We start from the raw sequence: 25151 nt of genomic DNA, 5'->3' as shown, positions 1-25151 counted from the left end.
GACTCAGAACTTCGAGTCTCTTTCAGATCTATCTCAAGTTCTAAAATTAGATCCAAAATCTTCAAAACCCATTTTTTTTTACCATATCCTCAAATTTATTTCAAAATCACTTGAAAAATCCCAAAATTTCTAAATTATTTTCTTATAAACATACATCTTTTGCATTCGCACAACCATGATTCTTTGTGTATTCTAGACTTAAGATAATTTCTTAGATAATATTTAGACAAAGCAAAAAGGCATAAATTCGATCATTGGTTCGATTACCCCTGTTAAAGGCGCCAAGAACGGTCGAACCTCCTACCGACGAGCGAATCCCGTCTCTTCATTTTCCCGTAAATTTTCAAAACGAAGGCGAGTAATTTTCAAATATTTTCAAAATTAAGGTCAAGTGAGACATTTGCAAGAGAGTTCCTCTCTCTTCTTCCTTTTTTTTCTCTCTTCTTTTCTATCTTTTATTCCCCTTCAAAAAGGGAATAGAGGCTAGAAAGAAAAGAGGGAACAAAGAGGAAAAATTTTGCAATGATCACAGATGGATGCCATAAATAAAGAGATTTCAGCCCTTCATGAATGTGATATGTAAGACGTTAAGAGGCAGGAAGGAAAAAATGTTGTTAGATACCGTTAGGTTTATAAAATTAAAATGAAATTTGTTGAAAGTATAGAGTGGTATAAGGCACAACTGGTGGCGAAGGGATATACGCAAGAATATGGTCTCACTTTTGACGAGACCTTCAGCCCTGTCGTTTGGAAGGGCATAATCCGAGTGGTGCTGTCATTGGCAGTGACTTTTAGTTGGAAACTTTTTCAGCTGGACATGAAGAATGCATTTCTTCACGGTGATCTCAATGAAAAGGTCTACATGGAGCACCCTCATGGCTACCTAGAGAGAGACATTCATGCCAAAATTATGAAACTAACAAAAGTTATCTAAGGGACTAGTTTTTTAACTTTTAGCAATGTGGTAAGAAGCCTTGGATTTCAAAGGAATCATTGTGATTACTCCTTATTCATCCATCATGACAGGGACGATAATGTATTTGTTCTTGTTTGCGTGGATGATATAATCATCGCTGGAAGCCGTATCTCCAAGATAGCCCAATTGAAAAGTATTCTTCATAAAAGGTTTCACATGGAAAACTTGGGGCCTCTCAAATTCTTTCTTGGGATAGAGGTAGATCAGCAGGATTGTCTTCTTATTTTGACCCAAAAAATTATGCCATGGATTTTTTGAAACGAAGTGGAAAGCTTTAGGGTAAACCTATTTTCACGTTTGTTGTTCTCAATGTGCAATTGAGACAATGTAGTGAAGAAAATGATTCAATATTAGCGGATGTCGAGAGATTCAGGAATTTGGTTAGTGTGCTTCAGTATTTGACATTCACATGTTCAGATCTAGTTTACGTTGTAAACCAAGTTTCCCAAACCAAGTTTCCCAGTACACGCATGCATCACAAAAAAGGCACGTGGAGGCCATAAAGAGAATTTTGAAATATGTTAAAGGTACAGTATTTGATGGTCTCGTTTAGAGAAGACCTTCGTAGATTATCACCCACATTCATGTTACAGTTGTGGACTACTCAGATGCGGATTGTGGAGGTTATCCAATCACACGAAGATCAGTTACGGGCTATGGAGTTTATTTGGGCACTCATCTAATCTCTTGGGCGAAAAGGATCGTGGCCAGATCCAGTACGAAGGCAAAATATCATGTCATGCCATGGCTACAGTCACAACTCAGGTATGTTGAATATGGCATCTGTTGGTCAGTTTACATCGTAGAATTACACGCTCAATTCATTACAACAAGAGTGCAGTTGCTATATCAACGAATCCATTTCAGCATGGGAAGATGAAGCATGCAGAACTGGTCCAACCCTTTGTGAGAAAAAAGGTTGAGGACAAAGAGATACTGCTTAAATTCATTTGCGAGAAAGATCAAATTGTGTACATGTTTACGAAGCCACTCACCATCAGCAGGTATTGGCTTTTCAAAGACAAATTGTCCATGGTACGTACCTGTGCACAGTTTGAGGGAGTGTGTTAAGGAATCATGTGTAGAGGGCTTTGTGTTTGTATGTTTGTGTTTATCTTGATTAATGAAGGTATATTTGTCTTTCAAGTTAAAACCATCTTATGTAATGGCATCATTGTAATTTCTCACATGCTTTAATATAAAAGGCGATGTCCCATCACTAATCCTTGTGTTGGATGTCTATTCATCTCCTCTCTTTCTTCTCCTCTATTGGCATCGCCCTATAGTACGAACTTTGAGGCATGTCTTCACATTACCATTACTATAAAAGAAACTGATAAGAAAGTCAAATGATATTCAACAAACTACTTCAAAAGTTTTAAAGATCTGAAAACCTTGTATTTATATTTCACGAAATCTCCAAGAATACAAGTCAATAAAAACAATAGAATACATGGATCCAAGCATCGAACTAATAGAGGATGGTCACCAAATATCAAGATGTAAAGTTATAAAGGAAGAGCAGAATAAATTTCACTAAGATGAAATGATGTAGTAGCATGCTTTCCAAGTTGACAGCCACTACATAACTTACTCTGATCAATTGACTTAACATCAAATTGAATATAACCAAGATCAAGAAAAATGTTTGACGACTCCAAACAGCATTATCCTAGACTATAGTGCCAAACCATGACAGCCTTATCAACTCCCACTGACAGTAATGATGCAAGCTGATCAACAAAATATAGGTCTCCAAGAAGCCTCCAAATAGAGCACGTCACTCCCGTGGATTTGTCCTTCAACAAGAATCAAGATAGAAGCGAAAGTAAAAATAAGGTTCATATTACTTTCACAGGTGAACTAGGAAACGAAACTGAGTTTTTTCTTGAAACAATGAAACAAAGAAAACATTATCAATAACGATGAACTTGGCATATGTCTGCACATGCATTTTACCTATAAATGTGATGGGGGTGAGGAACCATCTCCTATCAAAATGACAACTTTACCTTTAAACAGGAGAAGGGTAGAGAATGTACCTAGATTGTCAGACACATGGTGAGATGCTTCACTGTCTATAGCTCATGTTGGATCTGAAGGAAATGCGCTGGCCAAGTTATCAAAATGAAAGAGCCACAACTTCAATATCTGGTGATGGCATCCTTTCATTAGGTGAGGTAATTGTCCCAACAACTCTTTGTAAACTTACATTAAAGTGCTTAATAGTATATTGATTTGCAGACTGTTGTCACAGATCTGGTTTATAACATTCACTATAATACTTTTCAATGTCCTCTTTGTCCATAGACTTGGCACACAATAGTATGTAACCTACATAACCTCTCACATTGAAATTTTTCACGTTAAGAGTAGGCAAAATATCTCTTCCTCCATTAAAACCTTACCTATTGCAATCTCCTGCTCTTGTGCCTATGCATTCTCTTCCAATGCTTCGGCCTCCTATAAAATTGCCAGCTTTATTAACAAAAGTAACATTATGTGTAGAATTATTACGTTGGGACACTTTTGTGAAAAAAAAGGGCCTCGTAATTCAAAAGTAATGGTTGAAGGTCCGTAGACGTAGAATAAACTAGTCACAAAGAAATGACAGTAGTGAAATTTTCATATTTGTCTGCCAGTCTATCTAAGGCACAGTAAGCATTATAATTATAATTTATAAATAACCTGCTCAAGGATGGCTAAATGATAACATATGTTTTTCATCTCGACCAGATAATCTCACACTGGTTCTCTATTTTACTATTGAGCAGAGCTCTTTTGAGGTGCAAAACACTTAACACATAAAAGATACGTTGAATGCAACTCCACAACCTATAAAAGGATGTGTTCAGAGAGTGTCAAATTAAACCATCCTATCAGACCTTGTTTTCAAACCTTTTATTCTTTGTAAGATTCTCAACCATAGACACTTCTTTCATGCCACCAGCTCCAACTTCCTTTTGTGATATCATTACAAGTGGAGCTTCAAAGGAACCATCAATGTGTCCCATCAGTCACAGGTGCCTAATATAGGGTAGCATAACTCTAAGTGAAGTAATTGTCACCGTTCAGCTCGATGTGAATTTTGAAAAGAACTGAGAACTTGGATCTATAGTAGGTAGATTGTTGAGAATGTAAACAATAAACGGCACCGTGATAGAGGTATGTGAAACAAGAGTATTAGGAGTTTTATTGAAAGTGCCATTCTCCATGTTCTATCAATATGGGAGATCCGGATCCAACAAATGCCTTTCAGTAATGCATCCACACCAACCAAAAAAAAAAAATCTACTAAGGTGTTAGATTTTCAGATCTCCAGTCTTTTACCTGTAGAAGAAAGAAAGAAAGTAGAAGGAAAGGGGCTACAGGAAACAGAGAGGGAACCCAGCCACATTGGGCATCCTTTCTCATTGAATATATGGATCTTACAAGACATATTAAGGTACAAGTTTACCCATAAACAATAATTAAAAATTACAGCATATCCACCTATAAGTGACGTATGGAATATTAGACATACAAGTGATTGGATTTGGATCTTAAGGATCTGGTCCAAGATACAAAACAAACTGACGTTATCTTTTCACCCTCCCTCAAGTTGTACATGGCCTTGTACCATGGACAACTTGCCTTTTTGTATCCAAAATTTGTCCTTCGTTAACCCTTTGGTGAATAAGTCTGCTACTTGATCTTCAGTTCTCACAAATTGAGGTTCAACCTCCTTGGCCTCACAAAATGCTGGTCTATTTCAATATGTTTAGCCCGACTATGATGAATGGGGTTGAAAGACATATTAATCACACTTTGATTGTCACACAATAAGAGTGTTTGTGAAACATGTTGTCCCACTTCAATCAATATATGTCTGATCCAAGTGGCTTCAGCAGTGACAGCAACCATTGATCTATATTCAGCTTATGTACTTGATCTTGCAGCAGCCTTTTGTTTTCTATTGCTCCATTCAGCCCAATATAAACACAATAACCTGAAATTGACCTTCGTTCATTTGGATCTCCTCCCCAATCAGCATCGTTGTAGACAACAATCTCATGTTTTGTCGTTCCTGACAAGCTCGATTTATACAGAAGACCATCTCCAATCGTCCCTTTTAAATATCGAAGAGTCATTTTAATAGCTTTCATATGCCCTACCCTGGGTTCATGCATAAACTGTGAGACCTAATTGACAAAAACTATGTCGAGTCGAGTAAAAGTGAGATATTGAAGCATGCCAACCAAGCTTCGATATCGTTTAGGATCTTCATATAAATCTCCATCTTTTGAGCTTAACTTTTGGTGAAGTATGCAAGGAGTGCTCAGAGGTTTACATTCTTTCATACCTGCCTTAGTCAAGATATCCATGGTGTATTTATGTTGAGTGAGCATTAGGACATTTGATTTTCTGTCAACCTCAATTCCAAGAAAATACTGCAACTCCCCTAAGCCTTTCATTTTAAACCTTTGACTTAGAAGTTGTTTGACCTTTTCAATATGATCTCTAGAGTTCCCAGTAATAACAATACCATCAACATAACTCTGCCTGTGTATAACTGTTTAGTTATACACTGCTAGTCCCAAGCCCGGATAAAGGAGGAGGGTTGCGGTAGGCCAGTGACAGCCAACATAAAAACTTAATCACACCGTATGAATATGAACCAATATGAGAATTTTGTTGGGGCGTTCCCTATTGAGCGACGCGTTGTACTCTATAGGCCCGGAGGCAGTGATAAATGGGCAAGGGTTGCTAGGTCGTCGCTTTCGTGCGTCACACCGACGCCCGGGTGTGGTGTCAAATAGGCAAGGGTTCCCTCACTTTGTTGGACGGGTGGGGGTAAAGAAGATAGTTCAAGACCATAAAATTAGGTTAGCCACTTGGAACATAGGGTCTTTAACTAGTAAGTTGGTAGAGTTAGTAGATGTTATGTGTAGGAGAAAGATGGATACTTTATGTCTACAAGAGACCAAATGGGTAGGTAAAAAAGCAAAAGTGATAGAACCTTGGGGATATAAGATTTGGTATACAGGAATAAATAGGAATAGGAATGGAGTAGGGATTGTTATTAGTCATGAGTTTATAGATAATGTAGTCGAGGTCCGTAGGAAGGGTGATAGGATTTTACTTATTAAATTAGTATTAGGTATGGATATTATTAATATTATTAGTGTTTATGCACCTCAAGTAGGTTTAGATGATTCCATTAAGTGTCAATTTTGGGAAGATTTAGATGGAGTAGTACAAGGGATATCTTATGGAGAAAAGCTTTTCATTGGGGGTGACCTTAATGGACATGTAGGCACTAGTAGGGATGGATTTGAGAGTATCCATGGAGGCTATGGTATAGGAGAAAGAAATGAAAGTAGAGAAAGTATTTTAGATTTTGGTTTGTCCTATGATATGATCTTAGCAAGCACTTGGTTTAGGAAGATGGAGTCTTACCTAGTAACATTTAAAAGTGGGGTTAATACGAGTCAGATAGATTTTTTCCTACTTAGAAAGAGAGAGAGGGGTTGTTGCATCGATTGTAAGGTTATACCGGGAGAAAGTGTAGCTACACAACATAAAGTCTTAATTTTAGATCTTAGAATTAGAAAATGCTGCAAAAGGGATAGACATAAGATAGATCCTAGAATTAAATGGTGGGCACTGAAAGGAGCTAAACAAGGAATGTTTGTATAGCAGGTAGTTAAGAAAGTTGATTGGTGTCTCGAGGAGGATTCAGAATCAATGTGGAATAAGATAGCAGGTAGCATGAGAAATGTGGCTAAGGAGGTATTGGGTGAGTCTAAAGGCGGTGCACTGCTAGGTAAGGATACATCATGGTGGAACGTGGATGTCAAATTAGCTATTAAAGTTAAAAGAGTGTTATAGAAATCTAAGAGTCGTGATAATGAGAATTTGGAGAAGTATATGATATCAAAGAAGGAAGCTAAACAAGTAGTTTGAAAAGCGAAGGATAAGGTATATAAGGAGGTTTATGACAAGTTGGATACCAAAGAGGGCGAGAAGGATATTTATAGGCTTGCAAAGATGAGAGATAGGAAATCGAGGGATCTGGTATGGTTAGATGTATCAAAGATGAAACGCAAAGGGTTTTAGTCAAAGATGAGGAGATTAAGGAGAGATGGAAAGATTATTTTGATAAGCAATTTAATGAAAGTCATGCTCAGTATCTTGGAGACTTCTCCATTCCTTTTCATGAGATGAATCGTGACTTCATGCGCAAGATTCAAAAGAAAGAAATTGCAGAGGCTTTGAAGAAAATGAAATCAAGAAGGGCAGTTGGCCCAGATGGTATACCTATCGAGGCTTGGAAATGCTTGGGTGAGAAAGGTTTAGAATGGTTGACAAATCTTTTTAACAAGATTTGGCGGACAAATAAGATGCCCAATGAGTGGAGGAAAAGTACTTTGGTGCCTCTATATAAGAATAAGGGTGATATACAAGATTGCACAAACTATCGTGGTATAAAACTCATGAGTTATGTCACATGGGTACGGGTGCGGGTGCAGGTGCGGGGATTCGGCACTTCCAAAAAACCCGGGTGCGGGGGTGCGGCAGGGGCAAAAATGTAAAATATATATATATAAGGGGGTCGGCGGTTCCCCTCGGCGCGGGTCGTAAAGAATATTTAAAAAACAATTTAAGCTATTTTTTACATTTTATTAAAAATAATCGATTCAAGTCAGTATCGTTATTAATTTTCTGACAATACAATAAGCATCGGCCGATCCAGGCCACCCATACTGACAACACTGGTTTTTTCTACTCGTTAATCTAGCAAGGACAATAATAAGCTGAAGGTGAAGGACAAGATGGCTCTCTATCTTATCAAAATTTTTACTGCTTTTTTATAGTAAAAAGCAGATGTAATGGGTCTCAAACTTCGATATCACTACATTGAACTCAATTAAGAGAGAGACGAATGTTGGGTGTGCAGTTCACTTTATGCTCTCCATTGTCGACTCTCTTTGGTGCACAAAATCATCGAGTGTTGTGTCGTTGAGAATTAAAGAGTGCCTACGAGGGCAGGGTACCCCTGACGGCAAACTGCCACAAGGGTTACAACAATGCCGTCCATCATGCTGGCCTGTGTTATATAGGCAGGCACTCAAGGGACCCCTGGATCTCTAGGGTCATAATCAACTAGGCACGGGTATGCCAATAGCTTTTAAAGGTGGGCCACGGAAGACAGGGTGGTCGTGAGGCCCCCACCCGGGGTTTTCCTTGCTTCAGCCAAGGTTCCTCGTTATGAAAAAAAAACAGGGCACCTCTCAACCTCATTACAGAACACCCCCAATCAAAACAGAGGTTTGTGGATGTTATTAGAAAAGGAAAGATCGTGGAGTCACTTCATAGTTTTTTCTGCTTTTTGTCACATTTTAATTAAAAGGATGGAGGGAAATGGCGCATCAAGCCGTTAAAAGGGCCTACTTGATCATTCTTTTCGAAGAATTAAAGATGGGTAATAGATTTAAGAGGTTAGAATATTAGATGGATGCTTGGCATATTCTTTATTTTTGGGGTTTGTCTTGTCCAGGCCATTTGTTATGCAGCAGCCTTGTTGCTTAGCATCCAGATGCACTACTGCTGACCATTCATCTCAACATCTCTTAAGATGGATGAACAATGCGCCCATCTTCAGAAATGCCAATATGGGTGGTTATCAGATTTTGTATCCTGCATCTGAAAGAACCATAACTGAGAATTGTTTAATCACGTTTCCCCCAAAAGAAATGAAACATAATCATTTTGAGTTTGAAACCTTAGCCAAACACTTGATTTTTTTTAATCTCTTGTCTACTTTTTGTGGAAAAACCAATCGCATTCGTTAAGGCAAAGAACCCCAACTGAACTTAAGAAACGAGTCAACTCTACATGGGTGAAGAACTATTAGTTTTTGTCCTTTTAAAAAAAACCAAAAAAAAATGGACCATCCGCAACCCATTTCATAGGGCAAAATTTTAAAAAAAATGGACCAAAATGACCCTGGGTGCGGTCAATGCACCCAGGGTCGGGTTGACCTGACCGCACCCAGGGTCAGGTTGACCGCACCCGCGTCGAGTCGCGTCGACATGGGTGCGGCACCCTGCTAGCCGAGTCCCTGTGACATAGCTCATGAGTCATACTATGAAACTTTGGGAGAGGGTGATTAAGTATAGGTTGAGGAAGATTGTCATGATATTGGAGAATCAATTTGGTTTTATGCCCGGAAAAGCAACTATGGAAGCTATACATCTTCTTAGACAACTTATTGAGAGATATAGAAAGAGGAACAAAGATTTGCATATGGTTTTTAGTGATTTGGAGAAGGCATACGATAGAGTACATAGGTATGTTCTCTGGTGGACAATGATGAAAAAAGGTGTTTCTCTCAAGTACATTAGTATAATTAAAGATATGTACGAAGGAGTAGTAACCAATGTCCGCACTTGTGGAGGGGTGACAACCAATTTTCCTATAACGGTTGGGTTACATCAAGGATCTGCATTAAGCCCTTTCCTATTTGCTATAGTGATGGATGAACTTATGAGATCAATTCAAGAAAATGTGTCGTGGTGTATGTTGTTTGTTGATGATATTGTTTTGATTGATGAGTCTAGAGCTGGAATTAATGCTAAGTTAGAATTATGGAGACAGACATTGGAAGCAAGAGGTTTTATGTTGAGTAAGAGTAAGACAGAATATATGGAATGTCGGTTTAGTAAGCAACGAAGTAGTGATGGGAGTGTAGTGAATCTTGGTGAGCAAGAAATACCGGTGGATGACTGTTTCAAAGATTTGGGATCTATCATTCAAAAGTATGGAGGAATTGATGGAGATGTAAATCATACAATAAAGGTTGGGTGTATGAAATGGAAAAGTGCAACTGGAGTGTTGTGCGATCGTAGAATGCCATTGCGGTTGAAGAGAAAGTTTTATAGGATGACAATTAGGCCCGCTTTACTATATGGTACGGAATGTTGAGCTGCCAAGAGACATCATATTCAAAAAATGAATGTAGCTGAGATGAGTATGCTTAGATGGATGTGTGAAAATACAATAAAAGATAAGATTCGAAACGAGGAGATACGTAGAAAGGTAGGTGTTGCATCCATTGAAAATAAGATGAGAGAGAATCGTTTACGGTGGTTTAGACATATTCGGCGAAGGCCTAATGATGCTCCAGTTAGAAGGATGGAGAAATGGGAAAAATATATTAGTTAAAAGAGGTCGGGGTAGGCCTAAGAAGACTTGGATGGAGATGATAGGAAAGGATATGAATGCTTTGAACCTCGCCGAGGACATGGCATTGGATAGAAATGATTGGAGGAGAAGGATTCATGTGGAAGACCCAGAATGATTTTCTTTTTTGGTTCATATCGCTGACCCCAATTGTTTTGGGATGAAAACGTAGTTGTTGTTGTTGTTGTTGTTGTATCAACATATATGAGCAGCGAGGTGATTACATCTCCCTATCTAAAAATAAACAGAGAATGATCTAAGAGTGATCGTGAGAAACCAAACCTCTGTATCTCTACAAAAAAGTTGTCAAACTGAGAACGTGATGCCTATTTCAATCCATAAATTGCCCTTCTTAACTTACATACAAACCTTTGTGGATCTCCTTCAGCATATCTTGTGGGTTGCTCCATGTAAACTTCCTCCTTTAGATCACCGTGAAGGAAGGCATGTTTGACATCAAGTTGAATTAGTACCCATCCATGCTCAACGGCTAAAGAGAGAATAAGTCGAATTGTCCCCATCTTTATAACAGGACTAAATGTTTCATCATAATCTAGCCCTTGTTCTTGGGTGAAGCCTTTGGCCACAAGCCTCGCCTTATATCATTCAATAGTGCCATCTGGCTTGCATTTGATTTTGTATACCCACTTTGACCCAACAACATTTCTATTTGATGGTCTTGGAACAATCTTCCAAGTTCCACACTCATGCAATGCCTCCATCTCATCACTCATTGCCTCAACCCACTGTCTAGAATGTGCTGCTTGGGGAAAAGTAATGGGCTCATCCTCTTTGTCCAAAGCAGTTAAAAATAATTGAAAATCCATGGAGAAATTCTTGTAACTAACCCATCTCTCAACTAGATGTCGAATTCGATTAGACCTTCTAAGATCAGGATTTTGTGAGGATGCATGACCAAGCATACTAGTTGTTGGCCTGTGCTGCTCTCGTCGAGTATATACAATGTCCCTGTACCTGTCTGGTTGTGGTGAGGTTTCTGCATTTTCCTGGTGACTGCAATTTTCATGGTGACTCAAATTGTCATATTGTTCAACTCTCTTTGTTACCTGTCTACACTCTCCAGGACAACTGATATCGACTTCAATAAATAATTCTGAGCTCAACCATGGATAGTAGAATTCAACAACAGTCGTCGAGTGAAGCCTGGATGAGAATCAAAATTCATCTCATCAAAAATGACGAGTCTGGAGACTTTGATGCGCTTTGTCCCTGGATCATAACACTTATAACCCTTGTAGTCATCTGCATACCCTACAAATATGCACTTTAGAGCATTATCTTGAAATTTGTGCCTTAATGAGTTGTCAACATGAACATAACAAACACACGTAAATCATGATGATTGGGATGCACTCCATGTAGAGTAAAATATGGAGATTTATTTTTCAAAACATTCATCGGTAATTTATTTATAATATGAACTGCAATATGGAATGCTTCCGTCCATAAATTTATGGGTAAATTACTGTCGTGCATCATGCTCATTGCAGTTTCCACAATGTGTCAGTGCTTCCTCTCAGCAATTTCATTTTGCTGAGGGGTGTGTGGACAGAACACCTTCCTTCCTATTCCATTATTCTGGAGAAAACTAATAAAGTCACTAGAAGAAAATTCACCTCCCCCATCAGACTTTAAATACCAAATATTTTTGGAGAAGTGGTTCTTGACAAAAGAATGGAATCTTTGAAATAAGGAGAAAGTTTTTGACTTATGTTTCATGAAAAATATCCATGTATAACGAGAATAGCTATCAACAAAAATGAGATAATATCTAGTACCAGAACAGGAATTGACTGGAGCAGGTACCCAGACATCCGAACAAATAATTTCCAAAGGCCTTGAAGCTCTTTTATTAACATTATGAAAAGGGAGCACATGGCTCTTACATAGCTGACAACTAGAACATTTTTGTTTGTTCCTTTCAAGACTCAGACTCTTCCTAAGAATAAGATTATTCGTGACAAGCCTTTTAACAAAATGATCACCACAGTGACCCAACCGACCATGCCATAGATCTGACTTATTACAATCTGAGATGCTGAAGACAAAATCAGAGGAGACAAAGGAAGACACAGACGAAGGCTTCAAGGCATTACAGATTGGCCGACGGCATGTAGGAGGATCCTCTTGAAAAACGTACATGTTACCCTGTCACTTCCCTTTAACGAATGTTTTCTTCAAGTGGAGATCCTTCACATGAACAAGAGTGAATTCAACAGAAACATTATTATCATCAACAAGCTTGGAAACAAAAATAATATTCTTTTTGATATTTGAGGCATGAAGAACATTAAAAAGTTTGAGAATGGACTTGGACATAGGGATAACCGAATTTCCAACATGAGAAATAGAGTGATGGGATCTATCCCCAGTGACTATACAGTTTTTGCCAAAATAAGAAATAGGATTTAGAAACTTACCTGCATCTCCAGTAACATGAGTTGCTGCCCCATAATCAACATACCATGTTCCCTCATTCTGCTTCAAATTCAACGCTACTAGGGCTGACATGAGCAATTCTTTTAATTCTCCATTCGATTCAATCCATTTCTTATGTTCTCCTTGTTGGTTTTTCCCTTTATTCTGTGGATTAAACCAACAGTTGGCCTTAACATGACCCGTTTTGTTGCATATGTAGCATGTAGGCATGTTTCTCTATCCTTGAGAATTCGCAAGAACATTAGGAGTGGGCAAAAGCCCACGTCCCCCTGATGTGTTTCTGCCCTGTCCTCCACGTCCTCGAAAATTGTATCCTCCTCTCCCTCGTCCATAGCTGACTCTTGTAGCAAGAACATCCTGAGTGTTTCCTTGCGTATGAGATTCCTCTGGCAAACCCTTCAACGACATCTCATACTATAACAACTTAGCGCGCAGATCCTCAATCTCTGGTAATTCAGGCAAACAAAGCAATGAAGTCGTAAGAACACTATAATCAGCCCCCAGTCTACTCAAAATCTGTTGAACCATGTCCTTATCGCTAACGGGGCATCCAATGATGGCTAACTGATCAGCTATGCTTTTCATTTTATTCAAATATTCCATGACGGTCAAAGAATCCTTCCTCATCATCTGAAACTCACGCTTGAGAAATACAACTCGAGCTTCTGAAATCTGAGAATATGTACGAACCAATCTGTCCTATAACTGTGCGGTTGTGAAATCATCGGGAATGGCAAGGAGAACCTCCTGCAATAGAGTCGAAGTGATATAGGCCACAAGCAACTGATCCCGTTTTTCCCAATTAAGGAATTTTGGGTTCTTGATGAGAACAGTAGATGTTGCCCCTTTGTTTTCCAGGTCAAAAAAAATTGTAGTATGTAGTTTTTCAGACACAAGTTGGTTAAGAAAATTCATGGAGAGACTGGATTGTGCGGCTGGGAAATCCATAGGAAATAAAAATAATATGGAAAGGAAAATATTGAGAGAAATGCTGCACTTCAACAATATCGAGCTGTGATTCTCAATTTTTTTTTGTTGAGAAATAGCGCAAGATTGGACGACAAGCAGATATGATAATAATCAGATCTGGTGATTCTTTGCTGTGCAGAAACAGAAATACAGAAATCGTTAAGGAAGAGGAACGATATTCAGCGAAAAGAAATATAGGGGCAGAGAGCAACAAATTCAGATATGGAATTCACAGTTCCAGATTCAGATCTGGAACTTACAGTTCCAGATCTGGAGATCTGACGCAAGAAGAAAACTCTAGATCAGAGATAAAAGTCCTTTCCAGATCTGAATTCACAGATTCAGGTCTGCGATAGCCTGGAACAATTCAGATCTGAAATCAAAAACAGATCTGTGACAAGCTGAAACGAAAAGTCCTTTCAAAACTGTTGCAGAAAAAAAATTTAAGGCAAAAGGTAGAACAGTAAAAGAGTAGTAGGACGAAAAAGAAGTTTAATAGAAGAGAGACAAGACTGCGGAAGAAATTTTTCAACTTGGAAAATAGAGACTCTTCAGTCATACCTTCTGGAAATCATGTCCACACCCAGATCTAACGTGCTCTAATACCATGTTAGATTTTCAGATCTCCAGTCTTTTACCTGTAGAAGAAAGAAAGAAAGTAGAAGGAAAGGGGTTACACAAAACAGAGAGGGAATCCAGCCACATTGGGATTCCTTTCTCATTGAATATATGGATCTTACAAGACATATTAGGGTACAAGTTTACCCTTAAACAATAATTAAAAATTACATGTCCGCCTATAAGTGACGTCTGGAATATTAGACATACAAGTGATTGGATCTGGATCTTAAGGATCCGGTCCAAGATACAAAACAAACTGACGTTATCTTTTCAAAAGGCTTCTCAGCATTCTGATAGATCCAACTGGTTCTAGTTAAAATCTTTTCAGTACTATCACTAACCTTATAGCTACAGAAGTGATCCTGAGGATGAGAGTTCAAGCCTCTCTCACCCCAAGCATCTTTTCTCTCTCTCTCTCTCCTCTATTTTTCGAGTAAAAAGTACTGACTGACCAGAGGAGTTCAAAAGATCCAGCCAAAGGTTTTTCAACACCAAGTTTATGACAGATGCAAAAGATTCAAAAGATTTTGTATTCAATCAAAGACCTTTGGCTATTATAATCAAGGCTGAAAAAACAGAAGAGGTTAGATCTGCTGCAATATGAGTGCAAATAACTTGCTTGCTGATGTTATCCTGTACAAATGATGATATCAGTAGTTGACGTCAACATATGCTGAAAGTAGAACAATAAAACAGATACAGCATGAAACACGAAGAAAAAAGGAAACCAAGAAGAAAAGAGGAGAAAAGAAGAAAGGAAAGGAAAGAAATATATGAAAAAACCTATGGAAAGAAGTTAAACTGAAGGAATCAAATAAAGAAGGAAAGAAGAGAAGAAGAGAATATAAACTTGGTACTTGGGATATGGGATCAAATATGGTAACAGAGCTCTTATACCATCATAAATTATTTAGAGAGATGTAACAGCCAGTAGAAGAAGGAAATAATATAAGGATAACTATTAAAAGATAAGGATAATGATAGTTACAAACTTACAACTGCCATCATATCTGGCATCCCACCATTTAAAAAAAACTCTATCCTAATGATAGATACAGATATCAAACAACAAATACATAATGCAGTAATAACAATGACTGCTCACTAGTATCTACTCATCCAAACCAAGTTAGCATGCCAAAAAAAAATCTTGTTCAAAGCCATCATAACATCATCCCATTCACTCATTTCTCCCATGGGTTTGGCATACATGATCTTGTTTATGGATGCAGAAGGGTCAACCCACATTATCCGATATGGGTACCAGTTATCTGAAGCCAAGCTACATCTGGAATCTATGTCACAAACCTCAGTACCAGGATCTCTTAGCAAGGGAAAATATTTCAATAGATTTAGATTTTTGTTTTTTTAGGAAAACATCAGAGCAAATAAAATATTGAATACAATATATATAAAAAACACAAACAAATTCATAAAAATGCAAAAAGTTGAAATTTTTTTAGCATGTTGATATCACAATATTTTCAAAATAAGTGATATTTACTGGATCCAAACATAACTATGGAAGAAAAAACTTAAAGAAGAGACAAAGAGCAAATCCAAGTAACACTTTGGGTGGGCACGAGGATAAAAGGTGGGTTTCCGCACCATTGCTGAAAAAGGGAGCTCGCAGCTGTTGTTTATGGGTGCGAGGACCCTAAATCTCAAGTTGAAAGGAGACTCTTCACTAGGCAACTAAAAGCAATTTCAACAAAACTTCACATTTTAAGTTCTACTATGTGCAAGTATTAGAGACACATCTAGACATAACAAAAAAGTGTTATATTTGATCCATCTACAAGAACCAAGTTTAGCAAGGAAAGGGTGCAAGGTAGACCAGCATTTTTTTAAGGGTGTGTTTACATACCCTGTAGACTAAGGTTGCATTTGCTTAGCAGGCCATGTATAACTCCAAATCAAATGTGATTTGGAGCCTTATGAATCAGAATCACACGGGCCCCCTTGCAATTCTGATTCTACCCATTCTCTTATGTTTGTTTTGACATGAGAAAACGGAGCCAATGAGAACCATTCTTTCATTTGTGTGAGAGAATAATTCCCATAGAGTGTAAACAAACGTCCCCCAACCAAAGACAAATAATACTCATTCATGAGGATTCCTAAAAATTGGAGAGCAATAGACAGATTTTATAACCAACCGGTCACAATGTATATTCTGCTCAAAAAAACAAAAAGTGTAAATTAAGGGAAAATGAAGGAATTAAGGCTCTGTTTGGAAGCCCACAATGGGAGCGGTAACAGGGATTCGCTGACTCCCCACACATCTCCAACGCTTGGTTTCCCAGTTTTGGGAGGGGTGACAAAGATCGGAGCGGAGTGGGAGGATGTTATTGTGAAATCCACCGATTTCATTGCCCATCTCATCGCCCCTCCCAAAAATGGCTGCCAAACAGAGCCTAAACGGAACCACAATTCCATGGGAATGGCACCCAAACAAGTAGAATGTGAAACCCAGACCCACATCAAGAATTCTCAGGTGATATCCAAAACACCCTAAAAGAAGGTCAAACCCCCAAAAAAATGGCTCTAATTCTGGAAATTAACAGCTTTAGACAATAACAACAAACTACCCAAATCAATGAAGTATAGATTATACTAGTTGCTGTACATTTGCAGCTTAGGTAACAAAGACATAAATTGAAATCAACAACAGATATGTTCAATTAATTAAGAATAAGTTCCACATGAAGATGGCAGAGCCTCTAGTACACAACATTCTCTACCTAGAGATTGTTCAATGACAGCAAGCAGCAAGAAAAGATTTAACCAGATTACCAAGGGTCTTACCTGACTGTTACTACCTCCGGCTAATTGTAGCCATAACCACAGCTGTAGATAGCAAAACTTCTACCAAGTACTAGTTGATTGAAAAATCTGACTTGTTGATAGATTATCGGATAACTAAAAGTGTTCAATGGACAATAGAAACTATTCTTTTCTCCAGAAACATAGCTTTTCATTTGAAATTATAATTGTCCAAAAATCTTAGGAAGTCCTGGCTGACAGGGAAATAAATCATTTTCTTCATCAGTCAATATATACTCCATCTTGGTATCCTCATCCTTCATTATTCATATTGTTTTGTTCCATGTTCAACACAGCACGCATCGGGCTCAAAGATATCCACATGAAATGCAGGAGAGGAGGCACACATACAATTCAACGCAAATAGCCTCACATTGAGATTGGGTAAAATTTGGTAGAAAGAAACATGAAAGCATAAAAGACAAGACATATAAGCTAACAAACAGTAATTTTCTTCAATTTCAAGAAATTTTATCCAAGTAGATTTTGTTATAAACTAAGGTAGTGCAAGCATGTAGGTCTCATTACCAAGTAAAACAACAAAAGCAAGAAACATAGATTGTTCTGACAGTGACCACCATCTCACCTTTTGTTTCACTTTCTTGAAATCTAGCAAGCGCAGCCTTTTTAACTTGTAAATGGCATATAACCGATAATTTGGTTTTTTGGTAACATTATTGTCTAGCAGACTGAGTGTTTGCAGCTTGGGAAGTGATGCAAGAGGGTCAAGCTCCACCAAGTTCACCAATCGATTATTTGTCAGAACCAGAGTGTGTAGTTTAGGCAAGTATTCTGCACTTCTCAAATAACAAAATGTTGGAGGGTATGAATAATGAAAAAAACAGTAAAGGCGCCAGTGACCAAAGGAATAAAAAACTATAAACGGTGTGAAGCAACTAGACCTCCAATGTTAGGGTTGATCCGAGTGATTCTGTTGTTGTTGACAAGCAGAGTACCAAGACGATTCAGATAAGGGAAATTCTCAAGCTTGACAATTTCATTGTCTGACAGATCTATAGTGTCAAATTGATCCTGTAAGAAACAGGCTTTTTAAGGCATCATCACTGGCAAAAAACAGTAAAACATATATGTTTATAAATAGGGACACCATTTGCTACCCTCGTGATTAATGAAGTCCCTCGTTATAACTCATAGGGGAAGGTTGTTTTTTACCAAATCTAACATCATGGATGTGTTCAGCATGGTCAAACTAATAGGAATTGACTCTTGGTTCATAGTTTTTTGATATAGACATGTTTTTTTGACGTTTGAAATTTTGGTGCATTGTAGGATGTTTTTCAAGCCTCATAAGTTCTGACTTATACATCAGAAAAACATGATCCAAAGGTCAGTTTCTACTAAACTTAATATGCAGATCACATCTGGAGTGCTAGATGTGCAAAAAAACTGGAAAAAATAAAAATATTACATTTTTTCACTAGGAGGCTCCTTACCCACGAGGGTAGCAAACATTACCCCATATATATGTATATATATATAGAGAGAGAGAGAGAGAGAAAGAGAGTATTGCATCATGGACTCTTATCATCAGTAGATAGAATTCTAAGAAATACAGTGATCATAATGTTTTAGATAATGAAAACAATTCATCATAAATCTTACCTCTGTTGCACCTAAATTTTCAATCACTGCAAGCTTATTCCCTACAAAAAAAAATGGCATTAAGTGTTCAGCATACTTGATCTGCTAACTATTCCTATGCTCATTTAGGCAGTTTCTGGTTCAACAAAGCTTCAAAATTTTACCAAACAACAACAACAACAACATTGAGCTCCTATATGGCAAAGCAGGAAAAAGATATAATAAATCAGAAACAAAGAAGGTTGTAAAAGAAGAAAAGGAAAAGATATAGATAAACATACAACCACTTCATCCCTTTTCTACAATGTGCAAAACCAGAATTATCCTAGAGTGGAACAGAAACAACATGAAAAATGAGGAGGGAAGTAAGAGCAGTCTCGTCAACGAATGCATGAGAATTGTTACTTTTTAAGATATAAAAGTTAACAAAGGCCCCTTCCTTAACCATATGATTTTAGACAGTAGCAAAAACATCCTCCAAGATAGTAGCCATGATGGCATGAATGCTAGCCAATATCATTTTTCTTCCAAATTTCTGAAAGTTGATTCAAGCCAAATGCACCACAAAGTAAATACGAACCCAAAAGTGTTGGCAGATTTGCAAGAATCATTAGATGCATGGCAACAGCTTGACCAGAAAAAAAGGCTGTATGGAGATGGAAAAGATCATCCTAATATTAGAAAAAAGAGAAAAACATCAAAAAAGATGTTTTGAAATCTGAATGCGTATGCATGCTATTATCAACCCCAAAAGAACAAATGCCCACTTGTTCACTGTGGAAGAATTAATAATACCAGTTAGCCAAAGCAGAGTCAAAGCCCTTGGCAACAGTTCTATAACCTATGTCACATGGATATCAGTATGGATCTATGGTATGTCAACAAAGCTGCGTGTGAGATGAAAAAACAAAGAATAGTAAGGAGTTGACAAGAGGGGCACGCACACTGTGTGTGTATACATTTGAGAGCACAAATAGGAATTTTATTAAAATTTAAAACATGTAAAGTGATAAACAATATATACATATAACATTTATGTGTCTCTGCAGGTGAGCAGCCGATATCTTCTAGTTGGAAATATCTGGAACCACCAATATCACCACAGGCATGCCAGCCTTGTTGAAATATGGATGTCACATGGCATAGAACCTTTGTACTTTGAACGGAAATAGACCACACAAGGCTCCAAGAACATATGGAGTAAGACGGCTATAATATAGAACCAACCAATCATCCAAAGTTTCCATCCTGAATTGCCTTAATAATTAATGACAGTGATAGAATGAACTCAAGCAAAGACATCAGAAGAAGAATCGGCACATCTGCATTACAACTACCAAGTAGAAACAAAAGAAACTGCACTGAGGAAGAAGCACTCTTGTAGTTGGCAACATTATCTTAGGAATCTTAAAAGACCCCGAGTGAGTACAAAAGAATGACGTTTGTGGTACAGTGCTGTCATGTCATAGGTTCAACCAAGACCGTCACATCACGGTCAATCATGGAAAGTGTTACCATTATTATGACCAACCCTCATATACCCCCCGGGAGCTCCCACCACTTCTCGTGGGTTGCACCACTTATTTCATACATTATATCACCATATTGGTTTGCTTAAGCTCGCTCTTTAGTTGTAACATGTATAACCAACAAAAAAACATGGACACATTCGGTTCTGGCTCTTCTATACCAGGCGGCTAAACCTAAAAGAGTGCCAAAATGGGTGTTAAAAAACACACCCACTTCTCTGAGAGTTGTTCATCTAGTTGTACATAACCAAGATAAGGCATGATCAACACGCTCTTTCCTTCACCAAGAGCTGGGGCTTTCCATAAACTTGTTGCTAGCTTACCTTACTGCTGTAGCACCGACTCAAGAGGGTAACGCGTTGTCACTTCCTGCCTTATCTTCTATGTGCTTCTTCCAGTTAAGTTACATCCTGATAATGGTGTTGAGTAATTGTCTCAAAATTATAGGGACCTAGTCTTAGTTGGCTTGAGATGATTTTGCCATACCCACTGAGTAATTTTCCCAAAGAATGGAACTCCTTTTATTGATCTAGGAGGGAAAGGGGGGATGTTATCATTGTTTTAATGTCTTTGTTTTCTTTAAAGGAACCTACTAGTTAATGGCAAACCCTAACCTCGTAGAGGTAACACAGGCCATAAGTTCAACCACCCGATTGGAAACTCATGTTATGCCTGCACCTGCTCCTCCCTTCCCTTCCCTTCCCTTCCCTTCCCTTCCCTTCGTCAACAAAAGGAAAGAGGTATCAAAGCAACAAACAAAAGCTAAGCTGAGGACGTTGTGAGCCCAGACGCATTTCGTTACAGAGAAGATTTATTTGCATGATACGGCACAATCGAGAGATAAAAAAGAAGATGCGCGGAGATAAAAGGAAGAGAGAAGGGAGGAAGGGATGGGTAATACCTCGAAGGTCCAACTCCCGGTCTCCAACGGCATTGAAGAAGTGAGGGCTCTTCCATATCAAGTCTGCGGTGAGTCTAAACATGTTCAACCCCGATCACAAGAAAGGCGTCTCTGCTGCAAATGCTGTTAAAGAAGACAGCCGATAGAAGCAAAATGAGGGCGGCAAAAAATGTCCGCGTGAGGTTTAATCTGTCGAGGGTGGCCCCTCTGTAAGGAAGCTTCTAAAAGGGGTGTGTGTGTGTGTGGTGGGTGGGGGGGGCGGGGGAGGAGGGAGGATTGTAAGATAGATTTCGAACAAGCAGCGTCGGGACGAGGGTGCTTGTGCTTGTCTCGAGGGAGGATAGATTTACGACAGGACGGGTTCGCCTGCACAGAGCGATTTAGGTTGGGAGGGAGACGATGCCACCGAAAAACCCTACTGCAACTAACGACGACACACGGGCATCGTACTTAAGCCACACTAGACGGTGGGCGCGTTTCAAAGCAGGTTATATGTATATGTTTCCCCTCGAACAGGGGGGTTAGCTACATCTCGGGGGTCTCAAAGAGCACCACGTATGTAAGCATGTGTGTCTCGTATCCTCATGTTTGTTAGCATTAATTAGCGTTAAAGATTGCAAAGACTTAAGTATGTATCCTTTCCTTTATTGGTGCAAAAAAAATGACGGTTCTTGAAAAGGAGTGGTTGTAAAGACTTAAGTGCCCCGAAGATGATTATTTAAGACCCAGTCTCTGCACTGCAGGATTATCCGAGAAAGAAATCTCCCCTGAAGGAGGCCATGAACATCAACCCTCTCACTCTCTCTCTTCCTTCTATTTCTGCTTTTGTGCACATCCATTAGAAGATCATACATTGCTCCATCAAGCACCGACTGACCTATACATTGACTCTTGTGAAGCCCGATTCAGAGTTTTTACCCTTACAGGAGGAGGGTTTGGGGGCTCCTCCCAGCGTGGGTATCATCATTCAACTAAATGAGTTGTAGATCCTGATTCAGAGTTATTACCCTTACAAGAGAGGGGTAAAACCTCATCTCCCTTCTCTCTCTACTTCTGTGCACATCCAACAAACGATCCCACATTTCTCCATCAAACACCGACTGACCTGCACACTAACTGTAGCATCGTTCAACTTGATGAGTTGTGGAACCTGATTTAGAGTTTTTGCCCTTACAGGAGAGGGGTTTGGGGGCTCCTCCCAGCGTGGGTAGCATCATTCAACTTGAAAAGTTGTGGAGTCTGATTCAAAGTTTTTACCCATTCATATTTTAAGGCATTAGATCTCATGTTTGAACATCCACGCATGTGCAGTTTGCTTTCATCATATTCAGTTGCTTTCTAGATTATACATTTAATTCTTATGCATATTAGATCTATCGATTTGTATGTAACCAGAGCTCATTTTAATTTTAAATTTTTACTGCAACTTCATGCATATGTCTTCATGCTCTCCACCAAAAATCAGATCATTCTCAGTTTGTTTGACCCACTTTAAAAATTGAGATTCAAAACCTGTTATTTTGCACCGTCAGGATTTTAGCAGAATCAGGACCAACTTGCGGAAGTGATTTCTCCCTAACCAGAGATGATTTTTCCGATCTGTAAAAAGGGTTGTTTTTTAAATTGAATCTAGTTTGTTCATACCAAATTTCAGCGATTTCTATGGTATTTTCATACCAGTTTTGGGTCAAAAACCATAACCCTGTCACCCTGTGTCATTTTAACGGCTTAGATTTTGATCCATTTTGTTTGAATTTTATTTTCCTAATGGAAGATCATTTTTCAATTTTGTAAAATGGGTTCTCTTCGTTTATGTGTCTAGTTCATCCCTGTAAACTTTCAGAATTTTTCATGGTCAATTACTATTTTATTTTGATTAAATACCAGAATCTTGTATCCAGATTTTATAAATGTTCTGATTTTGGCCCCCATATCATGACTGTTGTAGCACTTCTTCAACAAATCGTTATTTGATTGGCAATATTCTTCAGCAAATTATTGTTATGATTTTTTTGAGTCTCTACTATGATTTATAGTATTTTGGGGTCTCCAACGACCCTCACAATGATTTATAGTGTTGTTCGATCTTTTAACTATGATTTATGGTGCTTTGGGGTCTCCAACGAGCCCCACAACGATTTGTAGTGTTTTTCGGTGTTTTAACTATGATTTATAGTATTTTCGGGTCTCTAACGAAACCCACAGCGATTTATAGTATTGTTGGACCTCGCTATAGCGATTTGTAGTGTTTCTCGCTAAACACTACAGCGATTTGTGATACAAATCGCTATCCGAATCAGGACCAACTTGTCAGGGTCATATCTCCCTAACCAGAGATCGGATTTTAAATCCGTAAAAAACAGTGTCTTTGTTAAGAAGTCTAGTTTATTCCTGTAAATTTTCAGCGATTTCTATGGTCATTTGATACCCCATTTGAATCTAAAATTAGACCCCTATCAGTCTGCCTTATTTGAGTGACATAGTTTTTTATTTCATTTAGTAAGAGTCATATCTCCCCAACGGAAGATCATTTTTCAAATCCGTAAAAAGGGTTTTCTTCCTCTATGTGTCTAGTTTATATCTAGAAAGTTTTATAACTTTTTATGCTCATTTGATATTTCAAACCTGTTAAAAATCGAGACACATAGAGGAAGTTTCAAACTTTTTAAGTTTTATAACATTTTATAACATGTCTCGGTTTTTAACAGGTTCAAAATATCAAATGAGCATAAAAAGTTATACAACTTTCCAGATATAAACTAGACACATAGAGAAAGAAAACCCTTTTTTACGGATTTGAAAAATGATCTTCCGTTGGAGAGATATGATTCTTACAAAATGAAATAAAAACCTATCTCACTCAAATAAGGTAGACTGATAGGGGTCTGATTTAGGATCCAAATGGGGTATCAAATGACCATAGAAATCGCTGAAAATTTACAGGAATAAACTATACTTCATAACGAAGACACCATTTTTTACAGATTTGAAATTCAATCTCTAGTTAGGGAGATATGACCCTGACAAGTTAATCCTGATTCGGACAGCGATTTGTATCACAAATCGCTGTAGTGTTTAGCGAGAAACACTACAAATCGCTATAGCGAGGTCCAACAACACTATAAATTGTTGTGGGTCTCGTTAGAGACCTGAAAACACTATAAATCATAGTTAAAACACCGAAAAATACTACAAATCGTTGTAGGGCTCGTTGGAGACCCCAAAGCACTATAAATCATAGTTAAAAGATCGAACAACACTATAAATCATTGTGAGGCTCGTTGGAGACCCAAAAATACTACAAATTATAGTAGAGACTCATTAGAGACTCAAAAAAATCATAACAATAATTTGCTGAAGAATATTGCCAATCAAATAACAATTTATTGAAGAAGTGCTACAACAGTCATGATATGGGGGCCAAAATCAGAACATTTATAAAATCTGGATACAAGGTTCTGGTAATTAATCAAAATAAAATAGTAATTGACCATGAAAAATTCTGAAAATTTACAGGGATGAACTAGACACATAAACAAAGAGAACCCGTTTTACAGAATTGAAAAATGATCTTCCATTAGGAAAATAAAATTCAAACAAAATGGATCAAAATCTGAGCCGTTAAAATGATACAGGGTGACAGGGTTATGGTTTTTTACCCGAAACTGGTACGAAAACACCATAGAAATCACTGAAATTTGGTATGAACAAACTAGATTCAATTTAAAAAACAACCCTTTTTACGGATTGGAAAAATCATCTCTGGTTATGGAGAAATCACTTCCGCAAGTTGGTCCTGATTCTGCTAAAATCCTGACGGTGCAAAATAACAGGTTTTGAATCTCGATTTTTAAAGTGAGTCAAACAAACTCAGAATGATCTGATTTTTGGTGGAGAGCATGAAGACATATGCATGAAGTTGCAGTAAAAATTTAAAATTAAAATGAGCTCTAGTTACATACAAATCGATAGATCTAAAATACACAAGAATTCAAAGTATAATCTAGAAGGCAACTGAACATGATGAAATCAAACTGCACAT

The 25151-nt window shown here is 38.0% G+C and overlaps 1 protein-coding gene across 3 annotated transcripts in view; it reads right to left on the bottom strand.

Annotated features, from left to right (window-relative positions):
• The window catches only part of LOC149833568 (U2 small nuclear ribonucleoprotein A'-like), a 58407-nt gene extending 36873 nt beyond the window's left edge, over window positions 1–21534 (bottom strand). For 2 of the 3 annotated variants that reach the window (XM_090012903.1, XM_090012902.1), the window contains exons 1-4: window positions 21110–21534; window positions 18701–18741; window positions 17980–18109; window positions 17664–17869 (exon numbers count right to left, since the gene is read on the bottom strand). In XM_090012903.1, the coding sequence (XP_089869029.1) occupies window positions 17664–17869; window positions 17980–18109; window positions 18701–18741; window positions 21110–21191 (459 nt within the window). In that variant the 5' untranslated portion in view covers window positions 21192–21534. The remainder of the gene's footprint in view (window positions 1–17663; window positions 17870–17979; window positions 18110–18700; window positions 18742–21109) is intronic. The other variant, XM_090012904.1, reaches the window with a different exon arrangement.
• Between the last annotated feature and the right edge of the window lie 3617 nt (window positions 21535–25151).

The sequence above is a fragment of the Nuphar pumila genome, chromosome 7, assembly GCF_984573655.1.
Source record: "Nuphar pumila chromosome 7, dmNupPumi1.hap1.1, whole genome shotgun sequence".
Lineage (NCBI taxonomy): Eukaryota > Viridiplantae > Streptophyta > Magnoliopsida > Nymphaeales > Nymphaeaceae > Nuphar > Nuphar pumila.
This window is presented reverse-complemented; position numbering and strand designations above follow the sequence as displayed.